Source organism: Dermacentor silvarum, chromosome 10 (genome assembly GCF_013339745.2).
Source record: "Dermacentor silvarum isolate Dsil-2018 chromosome 10, BIME_Dsil_1.4, whole genome shotgun sequence".
NCBI lineage: Eukaryota > Metazoa > Arthropoda > Arachnida > Ixodida > Ixodidae > Dermacentor > Dermacentor silvarum.
Window position 1 is genome coordinate 63315620 of NC_051163.1, and position 23697 is coordinate 63339316.

General features: G+C 47.7%; 1 protein-coding gene across 1 annotated transcript; it reads left to right on the top strand.

Annotated features, from left to right (window-relative positions):
• The first annotated feature begins 6 nt into the window (after window positions 1-6).
• On the top strand, window positions 7-15516 carry LOC119465856 (uncharacterized). Its single transcript, XM_037726335.2, has 3 exons — window positions 7-120; window positions 9572-9845; window positions 14195-15516. Exons 1-3 carry the CDS (start codon window positions 97-99, stop codon window positions 14389-14391), a joined length of 495 nt encoding a protein of 164 aa, XP_037582263.1. The 5' UTR covers window positions 7-96; the 3' UTR covers window positions 14392-15516.
• Window positions 15517-23697: the final 8181 nt, after the last annotated feature.

Below are 23697 nucleotides of genomic sequence, written 5' to 3' on the forward strand. Positions count from 1 at the left end.
GACCACTGCAACGAAGGTGCCTTCGGCACCGAGAGGCGATGCGTCTTCGACCGGGATGTCTTCGATGTCGGCACTGTGCTGTGGAACGACACCCGGATGATTGATGTCGTCAAGGCCAAGGTAAGACTATACCCGCAACGACGACGCGAGTGAGAATGCTTTGATAATACTAATATTTGTGCGGTCATAAAGGGCCCTGGTAAAGTAGATTACACTGGTAGGGTTGTGTCCATCAATGCTATTTCTGCACCTCTGTGAAGCAGAAGGGTTGATTAGTTGCCAGAAATGATAAAGGCCGGGCTATCAACTCGAATTGTACGCCCCTGGCTTTATGACCACGGTACCAACCCCATTTATACCATAGCAATAGACAATTTTAGTTGGGCGTCCGCAGCAGCTCCGAGTACGCAGGGAAACCGCGGAAGTGTCAGTGCGCATGCGCAGTGCGCAGCAGCACGCACAGTCCCTTGCGTGCGCCCGCAGCTTTTCAAAAGCTGCGTAGCGTCCTGTGCGATTTAGATTATGGGGTTTTACGTGCCAAAACCACGATCTGATTATGAGGCACGCCGTAGTGGGGGACTCCAGAAATTTGGACAACCTGGGGTTCTGCACCTAAATCTAAATACACGGGTGTTTTCGCATTTCGCCCCCATCGAAATTGCGGGACGTCCTCGCGTGCCCACTAGAGTGCATTTTCCATGTCGCTCCGGACCAAGATATGGCTCCGGCTGGTGCTTTGACTTCGTGGTGGCTGATATTGGCTACACAGTTTCAGAATATCTTCTTACGGTTGTGCAGCGCTACCCAGATGAAGGACAAAGGAAGTATACGGTACGAGCGCTGGCTGACAACTGGTTTATTTTTTCTAAGAAGTGAACACATACACAGAATGGGATCATGGGTGCTATACAGGATGCGCCGAGTTTCTCGTTCGCACGAGTTTTACCCGAGTTTGCTCGATGGCAGTCAGTGAACGATGGCAGTCAGATAGCAAGGAACGCGCAAAGACAGCAGGCAAAGATAAATGTCGTGATAAAGCCGTGTATGACATCGGCGCACCCTGCGCGGCAGAGTGCTTCCGCGCTTCAAGCACAGAACGCTGCGCAACAAAACGTGCCAGCGCCGCCTATTGTTATCAACGTATTAACGCAATTTAGCAATACCGTCACTGTCCTGCTGTCTAACTGCACACTTGCCGTGAGCCGCTTGCCACGCCTTTCTCGGGCGCGTCAAGGGCGTGCCTCCTCTTTCGGGCATTATCTTTCTATCATCCGTCGAACGCGAACACGGCACATGCGGTGCTTTCTTGCATCTACACTTTCCCTCGATCGAATACTTTAAAATGCAACACATAAAATAACAAACATTTAATTTCTTAAAGTATCTGTTTTTCGTTTTGAATGCTATAAATTTGTGATGACAAACGGATACCGAGCGAATGATTAAATTTTGCGCTTTTTTCTTCGAGTGCCGACAGTGAGGCGAAAGCTTACAATCGGATACATTCTAGGGGGTCGCACGCACGACGGAGTTCATACGGTGAGCAGTCGCCAGGGGAGCTGCAGTGCTATTCTCGATAAAGTCAGTCATGGCAATGATCTGTCCATTCCCTGTCTATTATGGGAATGGTAACGCAGGGCTGCGGCATGGCTTTTCACCGCAGACGCTTCACTGAGGCTATTAAGGCCGCCGCTTTACCAACTAATAACGACACTCTATCCATAGAGACGGGAGCAACGGCTGCCGTTTCAAAATGTCTCTACGGTATTCTAGGGTCCGTAGTGACGCAGCACAGTGAAAATGTACCAGTTTATCTACATGCGCGAAGCCTCCGCGATGCATTGCGAAGAGCGTGCTGCCCAGCGACACAATTCATTGCTTGTCATCGCTTGCCCAACCCGCCGTGGTTGCTCAGTGGCTATGGTGTTGGGCTGCTGAGCACGAGGTCGCGGGATCGAATCCCGGCCACGGCGGCCGCATTTCGATGGGGGCGAAATGCGAAAACACCCGTGTACTTAAATTTAGGTGCACGTTAAAGAACCCCAGGTGGTCCACATTTCCGGAGTCCCGCACTACGGCGTGCCTCATAATCAGATCGTGGTTTTGGCACGTAAAACCTCATAATTTAATTAATTTAATTTTCTTTAATCGCTTGTCCAGTAAAGGTGCCTCCATGCGCATGTACGCAAAATATAGTGTGTTGTTCACTCCAATGTGCTTGCCGATTGTCTCTGCTGCTGAGCTAAAAGCGATCGCAGATGGATATTGTAAAGAAAGCGCAGAAATAGCATTTTGGAGCGTTGGGCTCTTCTGGGCAGTTAGGAAATGAGACTTCGAACGCAGGAAGGTGTTGTAACTGTTTAGTGGGCCATGTTTGTGACGAAGAAATGCCATCGCACTGGGTCCAGAAAAGCGAGAGATTCTTGACGCTGACCGTGTATGCGACACTGCGGCTCCGATACATCACCGATGACAGAGCAGCCATCTCAAACGACAGGTGCGATACGTTGTCGTTCGAAAACACTACCCACTCCTCAGCATCGTCGTCGACCGCGGCGCATTGACGCCTTGCAAGCAGCTACAGTGTCGTGCCGATAATTATTTGCTGTGCGCTACGTCGCCACAATGCAACCAATGAACTGTGTTTTGGGGCCATCAGAACCCAAAATGTTATATGCCAGCGAAAGTCGACGCTTTTTTGATAGTGGTGCTCGGTACATCACCGATGACAGTGCGTTGCGCTTGTTTTATTTCGGCCGTCAAGATTGTTGATGCTTCTCACTTCAGCACCGCATCGCAATTGCCGAAAAATAGTTTGGTCGTGGCCCAAACGTGGGGGGTGCGCGCATGGAAGTTGCATGGCTCGCGCGGGGCGTGACCTATAATTTTTATTGACAGGCGAACTCGTGAATAATTCGTACATCGCGAAACCCTCCTCGAGTTGAACTCGGGAACATGGCGGCGGCAGCATCAGTCTGTGTCATCGCATCCGGCGGCAGCACGCGTCAAATGACCGTCTGGACCCGTTCACCTACATGACCGACGTAGAGTTCAAGCGGCATGTTTGCCTTTCCAAAACGTGAGTGCGCTGGCTGTGTGACGAGTTAGGCGAAGGCCCTCGTCTACGGAGACAGCGTGGCGGGCAAATGATGCTTTCCGAGCACAGATTGGTGTGACTAGGCTGCGCAGGAAGAGTTCGTGCGATCGCTTCGGCTCTCTCCGGCTTCAACCGATGTTCCTTTACAGCGCCCCAGTCCAGGTCCGGTGGAGTCATCGGAGTACTGGGGCACCTAGGGTTCAAATCGGACCAACCAACCTGCGAAGGCGAAGTGGTCACATTATACAGGAAGGCTCAGAATGACGCCGGGCTGCCTTCCAGTGCAACAGGTGCCGAAAGCAGTTTTCGCACTTACACGGTACCGCTGCACTGCACGGGCAAGACGGGCGAAGGAAGTTACTTTGCCAACACGGACCGCCTCGGCCGTCCGAACGTCCACCTCTCCAGGCGTAAGTGATTTGGCTCACGTACTGCATGAGCAAAAGCGTAGACATATACGCCTGTTGAAGGAGATGACCGGCTACTTGTTTTCTCTATCGGAGCACGCCATCGCCGACTGGAGGAACAATGCCCGTGAGGTCGTGAGGGACGAGCTGCTAGCGCGTGAGGTACGAGCTGTGGAGGCTTCTCGGTGGCCCAGGGAAGAAGTAAAAATTGACGATTGCCTTCTTCCCGGCGAGCGAAAGTACAGTCGAGGCCGCCTGATGAAGGACGACAGCGTTCCGCCGAGTCGCCAAAATTACGGCGGCGTTAAAGATCGTTGACCATGGGTCTTTGGCATGGCCTGCGCGACCAGAGGGGTGCTGCGACTTTTCAAGGTCGACCGACGAGAGGCGGCGACGCTATGCCCCATTATTGCAGCCCATGTTCAACCGGGGGCCATTATTCTCAGTGACAAATGGGCCGCGTACCACTGTATCCAAACTTTAGTGGATGCTAACGAGGCGAGCCTCAATCTGCATTGGGAGAGTCAGCCACAGCGTGAACTTTGTGAACGCCATCACGGGCGTTTACACGCAAAAAATAGAAAGTGATTGTCAAAAAGTGAAGCGCCACCTCGTTAGCAGTGGGTATAAGGTAACTGCACCGCTGCTGGAGTCCCACCTAACATGGATGTGGGGGCAGTCAACGGCCACGTGCGCTGCCAAGACCCTTTCTTGCATTTGTTCGAAGCCACGGATTGCTCGGGGCTACCCACTATGAAGACTCTTTCCTGCGCCTGTTAGAAGTCATCGCTCGGTGCTAGTCAGTATGAAGGTGCATCACAAAGTAAAAGAAAATAAAGCGTAGTTTTCGGACTCTTGTATGAGTGATTTCCGGCATTCCTTAGTGCTCGCACGGTAAGCGCTAGCCGACGCTTGCTTCGTCTAGCGCGAGCAACGAGCGATCTATTGAAAGCCCAGTGTGAAAACCAGGCGCACACCAATCTGTGCTCGGAAATGTAAGCGCAAGCACGTAGCGAGCCGAACCAATTCAATCCAGAGGAGGGGGAGCGTCCCCTCTTGGTATAACGCGAAACGTATTAGACAACAAATTACTCTAATACACATTCAGTGTACACCTTGTAAACCTAAAAATGTTTATAACCCACGTAATGTGACTAACATTATTCTACTAAATGCATTTATTTTATAACTTGCTTGTGCCTGTAATGCGCTCCTTGGGAACGACAAACAAGTGAAAGAAGGCACGACCATGCACCGACGGTAGGATCACGTGAGCCCCAGTTTGTCGAGCGCCCATATGGCAACGCCCAAGGGATGACAGCCACCCAGAGCGAATCTAGATAAACCAATGAAACTGGAGGTGTGCTGGCGGACAAACTGTCTTGTTATCATTAGTTCTTTCATCTTGGGCGTCGCCAGAGCTCGTGAAGATTCCGAGTTTCCCCAAATTTGGCGCATCCTGCATAGCGCCCTATGTGACGCGTACAAGTAGTGAAAGGGTTTCAGCCTATCTTGCCATTCAGCAACTTTGTTTCTTTATCATGCAGAGGGATAGAGGTTTGGCTGACACATGCGCCTGAGTTAACATTCATGGAGTAGACATCTGTAATCTCGCGGTTGATTTGGTTTCCAACTTTATACAGCATTTAAGTTTTCTTAAACACAGGTTTTCATCGGCAAATTCTACAATGCGCGGCCAGATTTGATCCGGTTGAATTTGTGATAGCGGATTCATGCTCCCTGAGGCGAATGTTTAGGCAACGCCCGTCTGCCCATAGCAGTTTTTGCCGCACTAAAATGGAATGATGTATACAACTCACACTGCACTTGCACGGGCTGCTTGATACAGCAAAAGTCCTTGGGCGCCTGCTTAGGTCAATTAATGCGAAGGCAAGGCTTGTTTAACGAGTCCTTAGCGGGAAAAAAACAACTTGAACACCATATTTCATTGCTGCCTTTTTTAACCTATGCCCTATGTGATGCATATAAGGAATGACTGCAAATTTTCTTCCTGTTTCGATCAGCTGCTGGGGTGATTCCCTTTTTACCGTGATAGCGTTTAGGGCCCTGCGTCGCAGAAAATCCGGCGTCGGCAACCGGCGTGTGATCGCTGGTGGCGGAGAAAATCAGCCAGCCACGTCGACCACACAGGCACTTCCACGTGGTGAAGGTTTTGGTGAACAAAAATTGAATTTCTCACAGTGAATCCGTGAGAAAAATCGGAAAGTACGACTTTACCATTCAGCGTCGAATTCGCCGCCGGGTTGTTTATGAATCGGTGTCAGATTGTAATTTGAATGTACGAGAAAACCTAATTCTGCTACGAGGAAACTCAAACACAAAGCCCTTTTCCAGCATTTCTACCAGACCTGCGCGCGTCGGGGCAATAGCAACCAATTAATAAAATAATGAAAAAAGGTGCTAGGGCCTTCACATTTTAATATAAGACTACTTATATTGCCCTTGGAAGAACGTCTCTCCAGCAATGCATTTTAGTCTAAAACTGTAGCCGACTTTAAGGGGATCGGTGTAAGCTCGGTCTTTGTAAGCTGGCTTTCCCACGTTCTGTATTGCACTAAATGAAGCCTACTTGCCCTATGTGAACGATGCGATGCGAACGGGTCTCGATAACGCTATCGCGTTCTACTCTTAAAGGCGAAGCTTAAGCGTCCTCAATTTTTATTTTCGTTACAAGCCCTTCACAGACTAATACAACAATGCAGTTTGGAAAGCGGGCCTTCTCTAGACGATTTGATGATTTACCTGTCGCGAAAAGCTGATATTAGCGAGGTGGTGGCACAACTTTCTAAGGTCGGATCCTAAACATGTCGTAACAATGCCTCTTTTCACTAGTTTGGAGTGTGTCGACACGGAATTTAAAATCGGTTTGCTTGTTCAGGGATTATAGTGCCAACAAATATGTTGTGCTGTAAATCTTGACAGTAAATAAAAAAAATGAATTTCCTTATTCGTTGGCAGCTCATGAGTAAAGCCGAGATCCATTCTTTCTTTATAAAAGGTAGCGAGAATATCTTTAATATCTTTGGAACTTATTTGCGAGCGGATAATTATCAAGTAGTCATCAACAAGGGTCAACAATGATCAAGTTCACGCCTTGACGTGAACTTGATCAATGTTCACATCAAGACGCTCTCGAGCACCCGGTGCTTTGATTAACAAACTCAAAGTTGTTTACTCTGAATGGGTCCTCCACGCGGAGCCCTGTTAAGTTCTTCTTTAGATAAGCGGAGACTACGCGTTGCCATGTATTCCTCTAAGACACAATTGTACACAAAATTTGCTCAGGTTTATGGGATTTTATCTTAATGAAAACCCCAAGGGTTCAATTCCTCACTTATGTTTACTTCGCTAGAGAGACGCTCGAGGTTCAAATCCAGCAAAAGTTTTTTGCTTGACCTTTGACCTTCTTAGGTGTACGACGTGTGCCTTTTTGACGCTTTATTCAAAGCAGTTGAGGCTTTCTCAGAAAACTGCCCTTCCATTAGGCGGATGGAGTAATCTTCTTTATCAGCGGTTCATACTTTCACTTCGTTGCCTCTTCAAAATTGCACAATGCGTTCAGTTTTTTGCACTCTGTCACTCCGGTTTCTTAGAGATTTGACTAACACGTCTACGCACTGAGAAATGCGCCTGAATTTTTCATTTTCTTCTACATGGTTGGACACAGATCTAACAGCAGCTATCTTATTGACTGAGTCTAAACACGGTTCTAGGCAAAACTTTGGTCCTAATTCCCGAATTCTCATGTGCTTATCTGGAATGGCGACTTCAGTCAGGTTCAGTACTTTATTCGTTGGCTTCCGGTTTTTTTCCCTCGAAGGCAGGTTGCGCCGGACGTTGCTCCAGAGAAAATGCAGTGAAGCCTGGCTTGTCCTGGACCACTCGTGGTATTGACGGCACCCCTGATTTCTTGGTTCCATAAAACCGGAAACGGATTTGAGGCAATCTCTCAGAATCCTGGCCTGGCTCATCTATTAAGACCGCAAGGATCTTCATATCCTTCTGGAATGGCCCAAAAATTCCGAATTCGCCTTCACGAATGGTATCGTCTACTGCCTTTGTCCTTCGTCCGGGTAGCGCTGCCCACCCCTGGTTATTTACAGTTACGAACTCGCCCAGCTTGCTGTGTTAATACAGATTCAGAAGCTGGCGTGTGGTGGCACTGAGTAGAACATTGCCGGCTGCTGCGCGTGCAAGTCAGCAATCCACTTCTCGAGTTTTGCGTCCGGCCCACTATTGCCGTTTCGTGCATGCTCGCCTCGCTACGCACGCACGACATCACGCGGTGCGTACGTGGGTGCTTGCAGACGCCCAACTAAAACTGTCTAATTTTGCCATATTGGCGTAGTTTTTTGTGCAGAAAACTGTTAAGAAACTTTCAGTACTGAAAATTTGCTTACTTTCGGAATAGACATTGATCTTTTTTTTTTGGTAGCCGTCAGGGTGTTTTACTGCGGCCAAGGACAGGTACAAGAACATTAGGTAAAAACGCTGCTATATTAGCGAACCAGCAGAGGTTGTCTTACAACATCAGCAACGAATACAGAATCCCCTATGGTGGGCAAACGTCGTCACTGGACGGAAGAAAACTCCAGTTATACGAAACCGACACCGAAAACGAGGTGACCTTATCGGCATCGATATGTGCATGAGACGTTGTAGCGAGGCCCAAGGGGTCGAGAATTCGACGCAACGCGTTGCCTTTTTCTGTTTTCCCTCAAATCACAATCTGCGGATGTTTGATCGGGCTGTTCCCAAGAGTAGGACAAATCGCTTCAGCCTACAAGTAGCCCGGCCATCTGTGAACTATACCATTGCATACGGGTGTGTAGTCACAGAGAAGACCTGATTTTGATGCAAAGGAATGGGCAGCTTATTGGATAGATCGAATTCGTGACGTCGTGCTTAGCAGCAGAACACCATAGGCATTCAGCTACTGAGGCGAGTAAGGTTAGCTGCTCATCACAATTAATATATTCTCACAATTCATCGCAATGAATGGTATTCTTCGGTTTACTTGATTAGTTAAGCATCTTGTACATCAATCTTGGTGCCAACTTATTACCAGTGTTCAAGAAGAGGCTACATGTCTGGGCGTATTTTAGGCAAAACTTAATTCTTTATCACAACAGAACTGTCTTGTGCACAGGGATAAAGTAAGAACAGGCAACAACGGTAACGGATTGGGCGTGTCCATAAATCGTACTGTGTAAATATTTGCTAGACAAAGACGAGACACTACTTATTCTGCTTATTCTGAAAACGCGCGACCACTTTCTACGGCAGAAGTGCAAAAACATACTCATTTACAATTACTGCCGCACTGGATTCTCTAGCATCGCTTTCTTCTACAATATAAACACCGCCAAATTACGCGAGGCTGGTGTATAAGAGCGTATTTATCAAGTGCACAGTTACCACCAATAACCTGAGCGTAATATGGAGCTGATCTCATGTGAACCTTGTTGTGCTTTCCGTTTAATAATCATTTACCCTCGTCTTCGCTTCGTCAGGTGATCTAAGCTGGCCATGCGGTGGTCTCGAATTCGATTCATGCACCAAGAACGAATGGGTGTTCCTTCAACTCCTATGCACTCTTTTCGATGCACCCGTATCGGCTTCCGTGGAAGCATTTACGTGGTCTGACCACTTTCTTTTTCATCGCGGTCTATAAAATCTAGTGTACCTGTAAGTTTGTTTGTTTGTTAATGTATTTATGTGTGCAGTGCTGTTTGGCACTTTTAGAGGCAAAGGCCGCTCCTCTGCTCCGACTTGTGCTTAAAATAAAAGGAGAAAAACATTTAACGAAGATTGAAGTCACAGTTGAGTACGAAAATTAATTCATAGATCTTCACAAAATGTTTATAACAAGTTTAGAGATACATGCGGCATAAAAACTCGCAAGCTTTAAATAGTGTGCCGAAACACAATTTTCTGTTAAAACATTCCAGGAGAATTTCGGGCATCGTATTCACGGAAAGGACAGACACCGCTGTTCATGACCTCCCTCACACCGAACATAATAGTTTTCTTAATTTACGTGCAGGTACGATGTTGGAACGCGAGGTACGGGTGTGACTTCAGTGGCCCACTGCGAGGTCTGCTGGATCACTTCGAGCAGGACTGCTCTTTCCACGCGGTCACTTGCCCGCGTTGTCAGAACATGCAACTGCGCTCAAAGCTGGCAGCCCATTACCGCGGTGGCTGCGTGGCACCTCCCACCACCACCTCCAGGCGGAGCCACCAACTCGTGAGCGGCAGCGCCTCTGGCGGTGGACGAGGCGCAATGCCACCTGCTCCCATACAAGACACTCTTGCAGGTATCTTACGGTTCTGCTTAATCGTAGGGAAACGATACTTTTGGGAAGGTCCTCTGCGAAACATTACAAACGTCATTTTACTACATGTAGAGGGCTTGTATTCTTGGTAACGCACTATACCCTTCGAACACCTGATAAATGTTTTGAAATTATGCGGTCCCCATTTGCTTTTTATAGACTATAGGTTCTGGTGGCATTAGAATCAGGATTTTAAAGGTAACTACAGTCGAACCCAGATATATCTAATCTGAAGGGATACCAAAAACTTCGATATATGGGTAATTCGATATATAAAGTAAACATCTTATCGAAACATTTTCCAAGGGGGTTCTACTGCTATTAGTTATGGACAATAATTCATCATATCATCATCATCATCAGCCTATATTTATGTCCACTGCAGGACGAAGGCCTCTCCCTGCAATCTCCAATAACCCTGTCTTGCGCTAGCTGATTCCAACTTGGGCCTGCGAATTTCCTAGCTTCATCGCTCCACCTAGTTTTCTGCCGTCCTCGACTGCGCTTCCTTTGGTATCCATTCTGTAACTCTAATGGTCCACCGGTTATCCATCCTAGGCATTACATGGCCTGCCCAGCACCATTTTTTTTTCTTTTAATGTCAACTAGAATATCGGCTATCCCCGTTTGCTCTCCGATCCACACCGCTCTCTTCCTGTCTCTTAACGTTAGGCATAACATTTTTGCGTTCCATCGCTTTTTGTGTGGTCCTTAACATGTTCTCGAACTTCTTTGTTAACCTCAAAGTTTCTGCCCCATATGTTAGCACCGGTAAAATGCAATGATTGTACACTTCTTTTTCAACGACAGTGGTAATCTCCCAGTCAGGATTGGTAATGCCTGCCGTATGCACTTCAGCCAAATTTTATTCTTAATATATAGATGGAGGCACGCAAACAAGAATATTCTTGTTCTTGTTCGTGAACAAAAATACGAGCAGGAAGAAGGGACGAAAGAAACTGTTCTCTGCTTAAGTAATTTTTAACACGAAAGTGTTTTATGCCGGGGTCCACCAAGACTTCACTGACGTATTTCCGTCACGGAAATACGTCACGGAAATACGTCATAGAACATAATACAAAGAAAGAAACCAGAAGAAAAAGTTCCACAAACATGCAAAATTTGGGAATCGAACCCACGACCTCTCGGTCCGCGACGATAGATCGCCGAGCGTTTAACCCATTGCGCCACAAACGCATGTGCAGAGAGCTACACAGACGCGCCTTATATATCTAACACTCCTCCGTGTACCCGCGCTCTTGCTCGGGGCGGTGCCACCGCCTACGAGCAGAAAAGAGAAGTACTGCATTATGACACTAACGCGCACCGACAGTGAACGCTTCGGTGGTCTCAGCACAACGACGCCTCGATGCCAGCATTCGAAGGGACGCTGGCATCAAGAAGCACTACCAACGCCACCTAGGTGGTGGCGTTCACCGTACTCAGCACAGCGGAGCGTGGCCTCCGAAATTAGCTCTGAAAATGTTTCTGAAGTTGATCGCGGAGGCTGCAATTACGACGCGCTGTACGCGCTGATTTGACTCGGTGACGATTCAGTTACGTGCTTTGTCTTGCGCGTTGTATTAGTGTGTCAGTTACGTGCTTCGTCTTTCGCGTTGTGCTAGCGTGTGCAGCGTAGTGCAGCTTCCATATGCACGACGGTTGCTCATGGTCATCGACGTTGGTAGTCGTGATGGAGGAGACGTGCCACCAGGCGTCAGCGTGGGTGCATCAACGCCTAAGGGCGCTTTAGCCACAAAACACCAATAGACATTATATATCAATGTGTCATGTGCAATAAACATTACACTACTTCTGTGAAGACACGTTTCACTTTCGTGTTCTATACCGATTCCTATATAAGAGGGATCAACCACATTTTTTTATAATCCTGTTTCGTCGGTCGAAATGTTTTTCCAATGAAATTTGTCATCTGTCTAATGCATGAGGCTAAATGTCATATTTTTGCTATGTAGTAGAAGATGGCACTGGGTCTTCTTCAAGGGAACATGTAGCGCGTTCAGTTTTTCGCATTTAATACACAAAGCTCAGTATAAGCGGTGCCTAGGTGATGTCTATGAATTATTGTTTTAACAGAGTGGCTGGGTTCTTTTCGGTATATTCAATTGTATGCCGGGGTAGATGACATATAACCTGGAGTTTACGAAGTACCATTTACGATGCAAGGCTGAATTAACAAAGCTTTTGACTGTCTGACCGCCTTCGCTATTAACATGTCCAGTTTCAGGATTGGCTAGAATTCGCTCCTATGAAAAATTATAGCATAAGAGCTTTTTGCGAATACGGTCCCAAGTATTCCTGGACGAGTGACCGCCAATTAAGTTTAAGGTCATCACTCGACACTAGAGGTAGCAGTCACAATGCATTCCTTTGGTGAGCCGCGCTGGCCAGGCAATTAGCAACGATGTTCCCAGTAATTTTCTCGAAATTCCTTTCGTCGAGTTTTGTTCTTTCAAGAGATACCGACACAAAATCTGAAAATTTTACGAGAATACTGAAAATGAATCCTCAGTGTGTGATTACTCCGAAAAGAAGTAGTCATTTAGCTCATTTTTGTGCCAATGGCTTTATTTTTGGCGTTTTTGGGAGCGCGCGCCTCGCCGCCCGACCCCCGGGAGTTGGAAGGCGTGACGTCACTACACCCTCGTCGTTTAGCCAGCCGGCCGGCCGCGGTCATTCGAAGCGCGCCGACGCCGCCATCGCGAGCATGGATTCGAGTTCCGGTGCGTCTATCAGCAATGAGTACACGTCTGAAGATGAGGACCATTCCAACTCGGCAAGAAATATTACCGCTTACGGTTACGAGCCTTCCGCGGCAAGCGCCGAAGAGCAGGCCGCCGTGTAAGTGCCGGTCAGGTTTTAGCGAACCATAGCGCGGTGATTTCGCTCTGCACCAGACACTTATGCAAGAATTATCGGTCATTTCCTGGTGTAAATTTTCGGCAGTGGCGTAATGGTGTTGCTGCCGAAGATTTACACCAGCAACGAAGTAGAATACACTTGGTTACTGCAATATTAGCTGTTTTTGTCTGTTTGAGCTCTGCGCCACCAGGTTGCTCACGTTTACGGTTCCGCCCGAACGCCCCAACGCCCGTGTTTACCCGATTACCGGACAAGCTAAAGCTCTGTAATAGGCACGTATCCAAAGTTTAAGCACCTTCTCGTCTCTGGGAAACGTGTTCGACGGCGTGTCACGACCGACGATGCTGTTATAACAGCAATGTCTGGGCATTTACTTCCACCGCGACGAACGTGTCACTAATGAGCGACGACCGCGGGAAGCCTCATACGTAATACGCACCGTCTGCTTGGAGCGCCGACGGGGATTTCAGACGGACCACGTGCGAAGATCGCCGAAAGGGGTTAAACAAATGCTGCAAGGGACCGACACCCCTGGAAACACTGCGACAGATGTGGCCGACCTTGGCCGCGGGCGGGTGTTATGACGTCAAATTTCAGCTTCTGCCGGCGGCCGCTTGCAGGCAAGGTGCAACAGAAAATCGCAAAATAGAGATTTTTCTCGTTCTTTTATTCAAAGCAGCTTTTTGTATTCGTCATGTTCAAGAGTTCAACTTTTGTTCCGACGCACAAAACCACGCGCCAACTTTTGTGTCCGTATCCCTTTAAGCTGCGAATCAAGTTGCTACCTCTTTAGTTTAAGAGTTAGAATTGAGGCCTTCTTTTCCTGCGCCTATATTTCTACTGCTAGAATTGACATTTTTTGTTCGAGTTGCTTAATACATCTTTTGCATTTCTAGGCCCGTATTCACGAGAAGCACTTAAGCTAGAATTACACGTAAGAGGAAATTCCGGCGATTCCTGAGAGCAGACGTTGGCGAAGGCCATTTAAAAGAGGGCTCAGAAAGAAAAGTTTCGTGAATTCGGTCCCTGATGAACAAGCTGATTGGGTGTTTGCTGAACGCTATGTTTGTTTTCTGAACCAATTCTTATTACTATAGTCGCTAAACAAGGTCTGCACCACACATTTAGGCGGAGCCCGTACTGTTTTCTTAACTAGTCGCTAACATTGGCGGTGCGCGGTTTCCTGAAGCCATGCAAGAGCGGGGCCGTGACTAGAGCACCACCATCTGATGTAGAGAAGCATGTCCGTGGAGGGGGGGGGGGGGGGGTTTAGCCAAATAGCTATAGCTTTAACTCGACTTTGGAATCATAACCATGGAATCGTACAACGAAATACACGTTTGGTGAACGACCACATATGATTTCAACTGCCTGTCATGTAGGCATCCAATGACCCCTGGTCAAGGTTCAGGCGTAAACATTAGTTCTGTCCTTCGTCCTTCACGCAGCGTTCGAGTCTAAGATGAACGAGCTACTGGAACACACGCGAGCGCTGGGCACCCGTACGTCGCTCCTTCAAGCTGACATGAGCAACGCCAGGGAGGTGCTGGCGAGGCTAGTCCCCGAAGCTGCCACCGGAGAAGGCGTCGACCTGCTGGGCGGCAGTTCTTCCGTCCATATCTCCGCATCTCGGCGAATCGAGTAATGGCCTCCGGACGCGAATCCACCTCTGCTACTAGGGCGACGCCACGACCGTCATCTTGTCTCTCCATGCTTCGTCTCAAGCGGAAGTGCACCTTGAGCATTGCATTTAGAAAGGGCGACGCCCTACACTCCGCTGATGCCGCGCTGTCGTCGCCGCTGGACCCGGAGGTGTGGACGACCCGATGTGCTACTCCCGGACGGCACGTGTAACGCTAAGCTGGTCCTGCTGGAGGAAAACTCCGCTCTGAGCGTCTACGGGGCTGCCGACCAGTGCGTAGACGTGTTGAACCCGTGGGTTTTGCGGTCGGCGGCACTGAAGAGACCACGCAAGTTGTTCCCACTGGGAGGTCGTCAGTTACTGACACCAACCTGGGTGGTGTCGCGACAGAGCCGAGCCTCTTTGCTCGACGAAGGATTCGACAGGTTCCGGTCATACCCGTTCGAAGATCTGTGTGGGCGCGGGTTCTTCTCCGACAGGGACGAAGAGGTCGTGGTCTTGACAGTCAAGTTGGTGCGCAAGTTTGACATGCTTTAAGGTGACACCAAAGGCAGTTGAGTACTATGTCGTGTACGTTTTCTTCGCTTCTGGTCACTTAGGTTTAGTCACTAAGATTATTTTTCTTCCTAGTATGGGAAAATGGGCGCTGTCGTGTGTTCTATGTATGGAAATGCCTGGTTGCGGTAGGCTTTGTATTGGCTTCTTTGAGAATCAAGACATCGAGTAGACGCGCCTGACTAACAGCAGTGGCTACTGTCGCAATGGTTTATTACGACAGCCTGTGAAATGCCTGTTCTTTTTTTTTCTTTAAATTATCTAAACAACTTTTTTAAAAAAAACGTTGAGAACTTGTGTGGCTTTGTACATATTTATTGATTTATTCATGTACCTCCCACTGCAGACTTGTACGTCACGTATTACGTGTTATTACTTACTTGGAATTAATTACGTTTCTTGATAATTCTGTAATTTATGGAATAATTTGTTTACTCGGTAACACTCACGGTAACTCAATTACTTTTTTTCAATAACCAATTACGTGTAACCTGTTCTATTTATATTAAACAAGCTCTGGCAGGCTGACGCAGTTTCAAGCACTTGAATCTGGTGGGAACTATGGAGGCCAAAAGGGATGAAAATATGTACATTTGTTACCTCCTATGCACAATCTGCAGCTCTTCCGCTCTTCTCTTTTACAGCGTAAGCTGTTATGGGCTCTTCCTAATAGCCGTTTCGTTTCCAATGGTGCCGCCGCCGGTGGCGTACGCCGCCGCAACCGCTATCGCCGAAAATGCGAAAAAAAATTGAAAGACATTATGTAATTTCCAAAGCGTGTTCGGCGAGAGCCGCAGCCCATTCGTCTGGCTACCGCCGCATGCGCATTCGCTCATTCTTCTTCTGGCGTTTAGTATCGGGGGAATCCACATTCTTGGGGCGCTTCTCCGAACCGCTTGCAGTGGAGTCATCACTGGGCCGCTTGGGAGCCATCCGACTAACTCGACTGCCGCAGCGAGACGTCTCACGAAAGAGCGTTGCAGCGCGCACCGCTGTGCCATCACGTGAATTCTGAGACAGTGTAAGGGGGAGAGGCCACAGATGTGACGGCGCAACCGTTGCTATGCGCCGCTGTTCCATCACGTGATTGCTGAGAGAGAATAAGGGGGAGAGGCCACAGCTGGCACTGTACCGGGGCACGGACGGAAGGACGGTCGGACGCCGCGAGTATGATCCATTAAAGGCTTTCGCCTTAAAATTACCCGATTCCCGCCGGGATCGAGCCCGCGTCCGCTGCGTGGGAGCCAGATACTCTACCACTGAGCCACGCAAGCGCTTGCTATCGGGCAGCAGAAAAATTCCCTAAAACGCTCCCAATCGCGCAGGGGCACACGCCCCAGAGCCTCCGCCAGTATGGTGGCGCCATCTAGGTAAGGCGCCTGCAAAGGCAGCGTGCGCAGGCGCAGACGACGAGATGCAATTCAGACGAGGCGCCCAATCAACCCGATCCCGAGCAGCCGAGCCTCCGCCAGTATGGTGGCGCCATCTAGTTAAGGTGCCTGCAAACGCAGCGTGCCCGACATGTAAGTTGCAGTTGTAAGGCTTGATCGGCCTCAGCAGACTGCTGTGCAGACAGCATTACAAGCCACAGCTCGCCGTCGACGCCGGGCGGACAGTTCAGATCGTTCTCGTGAAAACGAGGCGAACAGACTGCCGCGAAGACCCTGTTTTGCGTGGTGCCCGAATTGGAGCTACTCTTCAGCCGCTCCACCAGGTTACGCTGTGTCTGGGCTGCATGTGCCGCGCAGGCCTGTGACTTTTTTGTTCCCCTTTTTGCTATCTTTTTGTGCAGGGTAGCCAACCGCAACTACCTGTGGTTAACCTCCCTGCCTTTCTATGCATCCTGTCTCTCTATCGCTCTGCAGGTACACCGCCATCGCCGCTTAGTGCCGCGAGCGGCCAGTGGCGCGGTAATTTTTCGTGTATTCGCCGGCTTCTTTCATGCTTTGAATCTATGTACCATGTGTTGAGCAATACAAATCTGCATCGGGAGTTTTTCATGGTGCCCTACAATTTTCTCATTGACACTTTTAATGCAGTTATAACATTTAGATGCTAATTATTTAGGACTAATTATGTAATTAGGTGGAATGCAAAACATAATCTGAGTACCTCCAAGCGACTGCAAACAACATTACTTTTGTTCTGTCCAGCTAGGCGGCATTTGCGTATTTTTTTAAAGTTTGGTTCAAGTAACCTGGGGCAACCGGTATATGTATATTGTTACGGCTTCTGCACCCTTTGGCAAATGTATACTGGCTACGTTGCCTGCGACCACCAGTTATGGCACAGTAACGAAGCAGTTGTGCAGCAAATATTAAATTCATGAACACTTAAAGGCCAACAGTCGAACTTTGAAAACAAAATGAAGAAAAATAAAACATTTTATTAAAGGTTAAAAAGATAGGTGTGATTGATAAAGTATGGTTTATTACCATGAAGAGGTCGAATATTTCATTACTGGTATCGTGTAGTCGCTATGCATATGCAGGATACAGAAATAGTTTCAGCTCAGTTAATCCAAAATTACTTGAACCTTTGAAGTTGCGGTGCTAATTCGAACAGTTCGCTTGACGTGTCATTACATTTTTTTAATGTTTCACGGTACACAGATATAAACTCAACCACTTTCTTGCTGAACAAAGGACCAAGTCCTCAAGTGTCTAATGCCTATTCGCGCCCCTAATGTCTCGTGTCTCGTTTTCTTTGTTCTTTTGTGTGTGTTCGTTGCTGAAAAAAAAAAACGACGCGATTTCACTCGGCCGCAAAAGAGTCGGTCAAATCCTCCCGTCGAGTAATGTTTCAACAGATTCCTATGCCCAGACAGAGAACATTACGAATGAATAGCTCACGGGATCCGGACCGAACTTCACTGCATGTCTCGACTGCTCCTTTATTTATATCCACTGAAAAGCAGCCGGCGTTTTTGAAGGGTCGTTTTAATAAAACCAAACGTTTGCCTCAGTCCAAAAGTTGTTGATCTATTTCTTGCAACTGTTATTCTTCACAGGCTGCTTGGAACATGTCTCTTTATTTGGTGCTTTTTCCACGATGAAGGGTGTCTAAAACACCTCTATTGCGACTGCACCAGGAGGTCCGTCCGCGTGACCATTACGAAGTCGTCGTAGAGTGGCGAGATTCATTCGCTGAATATGTCTAAACTCGGTAAGTATCGTTCGCTCGAAACGCGTAGACAGATCTTTTCACACAAGTATCGACTTATATTTGTTCGAAACAATCGAAATTATCCTGTGAATTAAGGGGCGGGCACCAGTGTGACCGACCTTGTAAACGCGAATTACCCTGAAGTTGCGTTTGCCTCACGCCACTGTAGTAGCGCGGCGGAGCCATACGCTAAGTCGAAGCAATTTCGGAGTTGATCTTAAAATGACACTAACGAGAAATATAAACTTGCAAAATATTTGCCAGTTAAGCTCGTGTATAATTTTTAACAGGGCCGCCGTTTCCGGGAGAGGAAACTGTGTAAACTAAAAATTTCGCAAATACAAGACATGGTCGGTGGAAGGTCTTTCACCGACCTGCCGTGACATCACAAAATTTTCAAAGTCTGCTCTGGTCTGTTTAATTCCTTTATCAATAAAGAAGCAGAATAACGAATTTTAAAGGAGCAAATGCCTCGGTTTAGTCAGTTTCGAAATTTTTTCCTACCTTCAATGTAGGCCGAATAAGTATTTAAATCCATGATGTCACACCGGAGTACCGGAGCGCAAGAATTGCGGCAAAATACAAGACTAATTTTGCTTTCATTTTCTTCCGTAAAAATCAGCTTTTCCCGCTACACAAAGGAAATTAGAAGAGGGGTGTTCGCTGCTGGCGGAGGTAGCCTTGCAAGACATGCCAGCGATTGCTCCGTGCGAGTGCCTGCTTTATCGAAAGTTTCGTAAATGCAAAAGCTATATTTTAACGAAGTGCTCATTTATGCACTGAAGCATAAAATTAACTGGATCGCTCATGCATTTCGTCCTACCCTTTGGGAAATATCTCCAAACAGCTGTCATCCGGGAAATTCAATTCAAGTGGATGTATATTGCAAACTCATCGGCTACAATTGGTAAATTGCAATATGTGCCGTAATGTAGTCAATTAGGAACTTAGTCAATTTTTGGTAACGAGTTGAATATGTGTATCAAGATTTCGTGCAAGTAATGTCCGCCTCTCTAAACAATCCAGCTCAAGGACTGGAAATATGTTATCTGACAGGCGACTTTTATAAATTTCATGAAACTTTAAAATTATCGCCTTGTATACCTTGTATGCACCAAATATTTCATGCCACAGGGCAAGCTTTCGAATAAAAATTAAAAAAAAAGGAGTCACCCTTCAACTCGTCGGTGGGCGTAGCATCTGGGACCATATTCTTGGTCGGTCACTTTCGGGTGTACTTTCACTTTTGTGTGACGTAACAACTGGCGCAGTGTCTATTGGTGGATGGATATGCTGTAGCCTGGTTTTCCAATGAACGTGCTCTGGAAGCGACATCCCCGAAAGTGAGGAGAATAAGAACCCTGACATCTCCGTCGCCTAAATACCGTGACAGGTGATAATGGTGTCGATGGTGGCAGAGGTTAGTTTCCAATGGGCTTAGCGTGACGATCCAAGCCGGCAGTTTCGTAGACTTCTGGGCTGATGAACTGCGAGGTCAGACTTCAAGGTCGACCTATGGGGATCGTCGCATGGGAGTCTTCTAGTATGTTCAAGGGACGCTGGGAAGTCCGGTGCTCTTCGTCAAAGCGGGAATAGTGGCAGACGAGGTGATCCGATAGATCAACGCTTCTCCAATATAACTGAATGTGACAGACGTGAGTGCCTGACAGTGTATACGCCGGGCATAGTCATGTCCAGGTGCATAATTTGAACTCTTCTTTTCTATTTCTCTCTCTCTTTCACTCCGCCCTCCCTTATTAACCTGTGTACCCCACCTCACAAGTCAAATCAAATCAAATTTTATTCAGCATTTCCCTTCCACCCCCCCCCCTTTTTTTTAGAGAGTGAAAGATCGGGGAAAGAAAATTCGTTATTCTGCTTTTTTATTGATAAACAATTAAACAGACCCGAGCAGGCTTTGAAAATTTTATGTTGTCACGGCATGTCGGTGAAAGAACTTAGGTGCGCAATCACCAACAATGTCTTGTATTTGCGAAATTTTTAGTTTACACAGTTTCCCCTCCCGGAAACGGCTGCCATGTTAGTAGATTATGCATGAGCTTATCTGACAAATATTTTGTAAGTTTATATTTCTCGCTAGTGTTATTTTAAGTTTAACTCCGAAATTGCTTCGACTGAGAGTGTGGCTCCGCCGCATTACTACAGTGACGTGAGGCAAAGGCAAGCTTCAGGGTAATTCGCGGTTACGAGGTCGGTCACGCTGGTAGCAAAAAAAACTGCGCCCGCCTCGTAATTCAGAGCATAATTTCGACTCTTTGGAACAAATATAAGCCGATACTTGTGAAAAAAGATCTGTCTACGCGTTTCTAGCGAACGAAACTTAGAGTTTTCACATATTCAGCGAACGAATCTCGCCACTCTACGATGACTTTGTAATGCTCACGCGGACGGACCTCCTCGTGCAGTCGCAATAGAGCTGTTTTAAGACCCCGTTCATCGTGGAAAAAGGGCTAAATAAACAGACATGTCGCAAACAGTTTGGGAAGAATACTGGTTGCAAAAAAATAGATAAATAACTTTCGGACTCGGGCAACCTTTTGGTTTTATTTTAACGACCCTTCAAAAACGCCGGCTGCTTTTCAATGGCTATAAATAAAGGAGCAGCCGAGACATGCAGTGAAGTTCGGTCCGGATCCCGTGAGTTATTCATTCGTAATGTTCTCTGTCTGGGCATAGGAATCCGTTGCAACATTACTCGACGGGAGGATTTGACCGACTCTTTTGCGGCCGAATGTAATCCCGTCATGTAGTTTTTTTTTTTCATCAACAAACACAATAAAATAAAGACGAGACAATAACGGCGCGAATGTGCAATGTACACTCGAGGACTTGGTTCATTGTTCTGTAAGAAAGAGATGGAGTTAATATCTGTGTACCGTCAAACATAATGAAAAATATAATGAAAAAAATTTCAAGCGAACTGTTCCAATTAGTACCAGAGTTTCAAAGGTTCAAGTAATTTTGGATTGACTAAGTTGAAACTATTTCTGCATCCTACATAGGCACGGCTGCTTCTTGCTGCCGCGAAGTATTCAACCTCATCATGCTAATCAACCATAGTTTATCAATCCCGGCTATATTTTAACCCTCAACAAATTGTTTTCTTTTTCCTCATTTTCTCCCTTTCTAAGCTGCAATGTTTGTTTTTTAGCGTTCATTCCTTTAATATTTGCTGCACAACTGCTTTGTTTCTGTGACATAATAACATAAATTCCTCCGTGACTGTCGCAGGTAACGTAGCCAGTATACATTTGACAAAATGTGCACAAGCCGTCACAATATACATATGCCAGTCGTCCCCCGTAACTTTGAATTCTTGAGTTCATTTATTTACCACATACATGGAGTTTCATATAAGTGGTTGGGACGAGGAAAAAAATCTGCATTAAAAATGTCGCAGCTTTGCCCGAAAAGCGAAGCATCAATTGCGATAGCAAATTAGTAGAGAGCTATTCGGAGTAGGGATAGAAGTTTTATTGGCTGCATAAACTTGGACACATTGGCTTACTAACTGAATTAACAAGCGTGGTGTCAGCGCGCACAAGCAAACATGAATGACACTGAATGATCGCAGACAACGACTGTCAAAACGCTGGCAGCAAGTGCAGCCGCCGCAGCGGGCGAAAGTTCGTGCGGTCTATCGCTTCAACGGAAACTGAGCGGCGAATGCATGGCGCATACAAAGGTCAGAGGCGTGTGGAGATCGCTTTTAAGAGAGGGTGCGGGCGACCGCCACAGCGGGGCAAAGTACAAACGCAGTTGTTGGCAGAGTAGAAGCTGCCGCCCCCCCCCCTCTCTCCTGCGCTGCCTTCCCGCTTACTTGCTTTCGCGTGGGAGATTGAGTGGCCAGTTCCCCTTGCGCTCAGTTGCAAGATAAGCATTTGGGGCCGCAGCACAGCGTCGCCCTGCCTCCCTTCCTCCCATACCCCCACGGCGTTTCGCGCGATGGTCGCGTTTGCTTTCCGCCGTGCGTTCGCTCTCCGTGATAGCGCGCGTCCCGCGCGCGCTTTCACTCGCGCATACGGCGCGCGGCGACGATGTTATCGCCCTTGGACTTTATACGGAACCTCACGGCGACGGCAAAAATCAGGTGGAAGTTTCCATATAATTGCTATCGCAATAAAATAAAATGCTAGGATAAGAGCAAGAAGCTGCTGCGTCAACAGCTTGACGAGGCCCCTACCCCATTTGGAGCACTGTGAACGCTGCAGGACTTCTTAGCCCATTGGAAGGCCGAATGACCCTCGAGATGTCCCCATCCGTACCGCGTCGTCTGCTCATTGTCCCAGTGATTCGCGGTATATTACGTGCATGCATGCGCAAAGGTCCTATAATATCACGTATCGCTGTAACGTATCATGTAAGAAGCAAAAATAAATCTTTCTAATCCCGCCAATAGTCACAGTTACGCCCGGAACTATATTAACATCAAAGCTGTTTAAGCTATCCGTAACTGCTTTAGTCGTCCGCGAAAAACTGCACCGAGCTATTACGCCACCTCGCGTTGCCTAGTAACCGCCGGCGCAGGTGCGCGCTCGCTTCGCCCGACACACAGCTCCCCCGAGCCCCCGCCAGCTGCGCGCCACTGCGCATGGGCTGTGACGTCATGCCCGGCACATCTGCGCTCGCCGTCTGTACGCTGTCCATTCGCCCCAATTCCCCTACGACTTCGCCACCAGCCGCGCACTATTGCGCATGCGCCGCAAGTCAGACGTGACATCACGGCGAACTATGCATGCGCTCCTTCGTTCCGTATGAATACCGGTGCGCGGCGGCGGCGCGCCAGACGTAGACATGGGGAAACTAAGCAAGGTTCGCACTACCGAGGAAGAGGCCGCTTACCAAGAATCGCGGTGCGCTGCTAAGCGAAACTACCAGTGTCGACGCCTATTGGACCCAGACACCCCGAGTACGTCCAGCGAGAGAATGCTAAGGAACGGGGGAGAAAGCGTCGGCTCCGAGAAGATCCCGACGTGAGAGAAGCCGAGAACGAATGACACCGATCAGCTCCGCTGTGTCTTTAGCCTTGCGCCACTAGTGCAAGCTACCCCGATTTTTTTTTCGTTGCGCAAGGTATTGCCTGTGTGTACGCCTCGTATTTTCGGCGGTGCTGCAAACGACTTGTGAGAGGGAGCATGGGGTAGCAACCTGGCCAAGGTCTAGTTCATTTCTGTGCCCTTCCTTCCTTCTCTGTCACTTTTTGTCTTTAAAACGTTGGTAGATTTTCAGGCTCCCTTTAAAATGCAACAGCCTTGATGAGAATAGGTTGTACGGCCATGCCAAGCGAAAATATTTCTCCGTTACGATGTTTAGATAAAATGAGCTGCCCACGTAAAGCGCACTGAGGTTCACTACAGCAGGCGTTTCTTCAGTTTTCTTATTAAGAAAATGTAAATAAACGCGGGCAAATCGTTTAAAGCGTCGCCAAGGACAATTTTGACTGACTCCAGGCACCTCATGAAATAAGAAAGTAAGCCTGACAGCATGCAGAACTACTTAGCGCACTGTTACTGTTACTTTTTTAATGTTGGAGGTCTCCCCTTTCTTTCGCAAGAAAAGAGCTGCGTC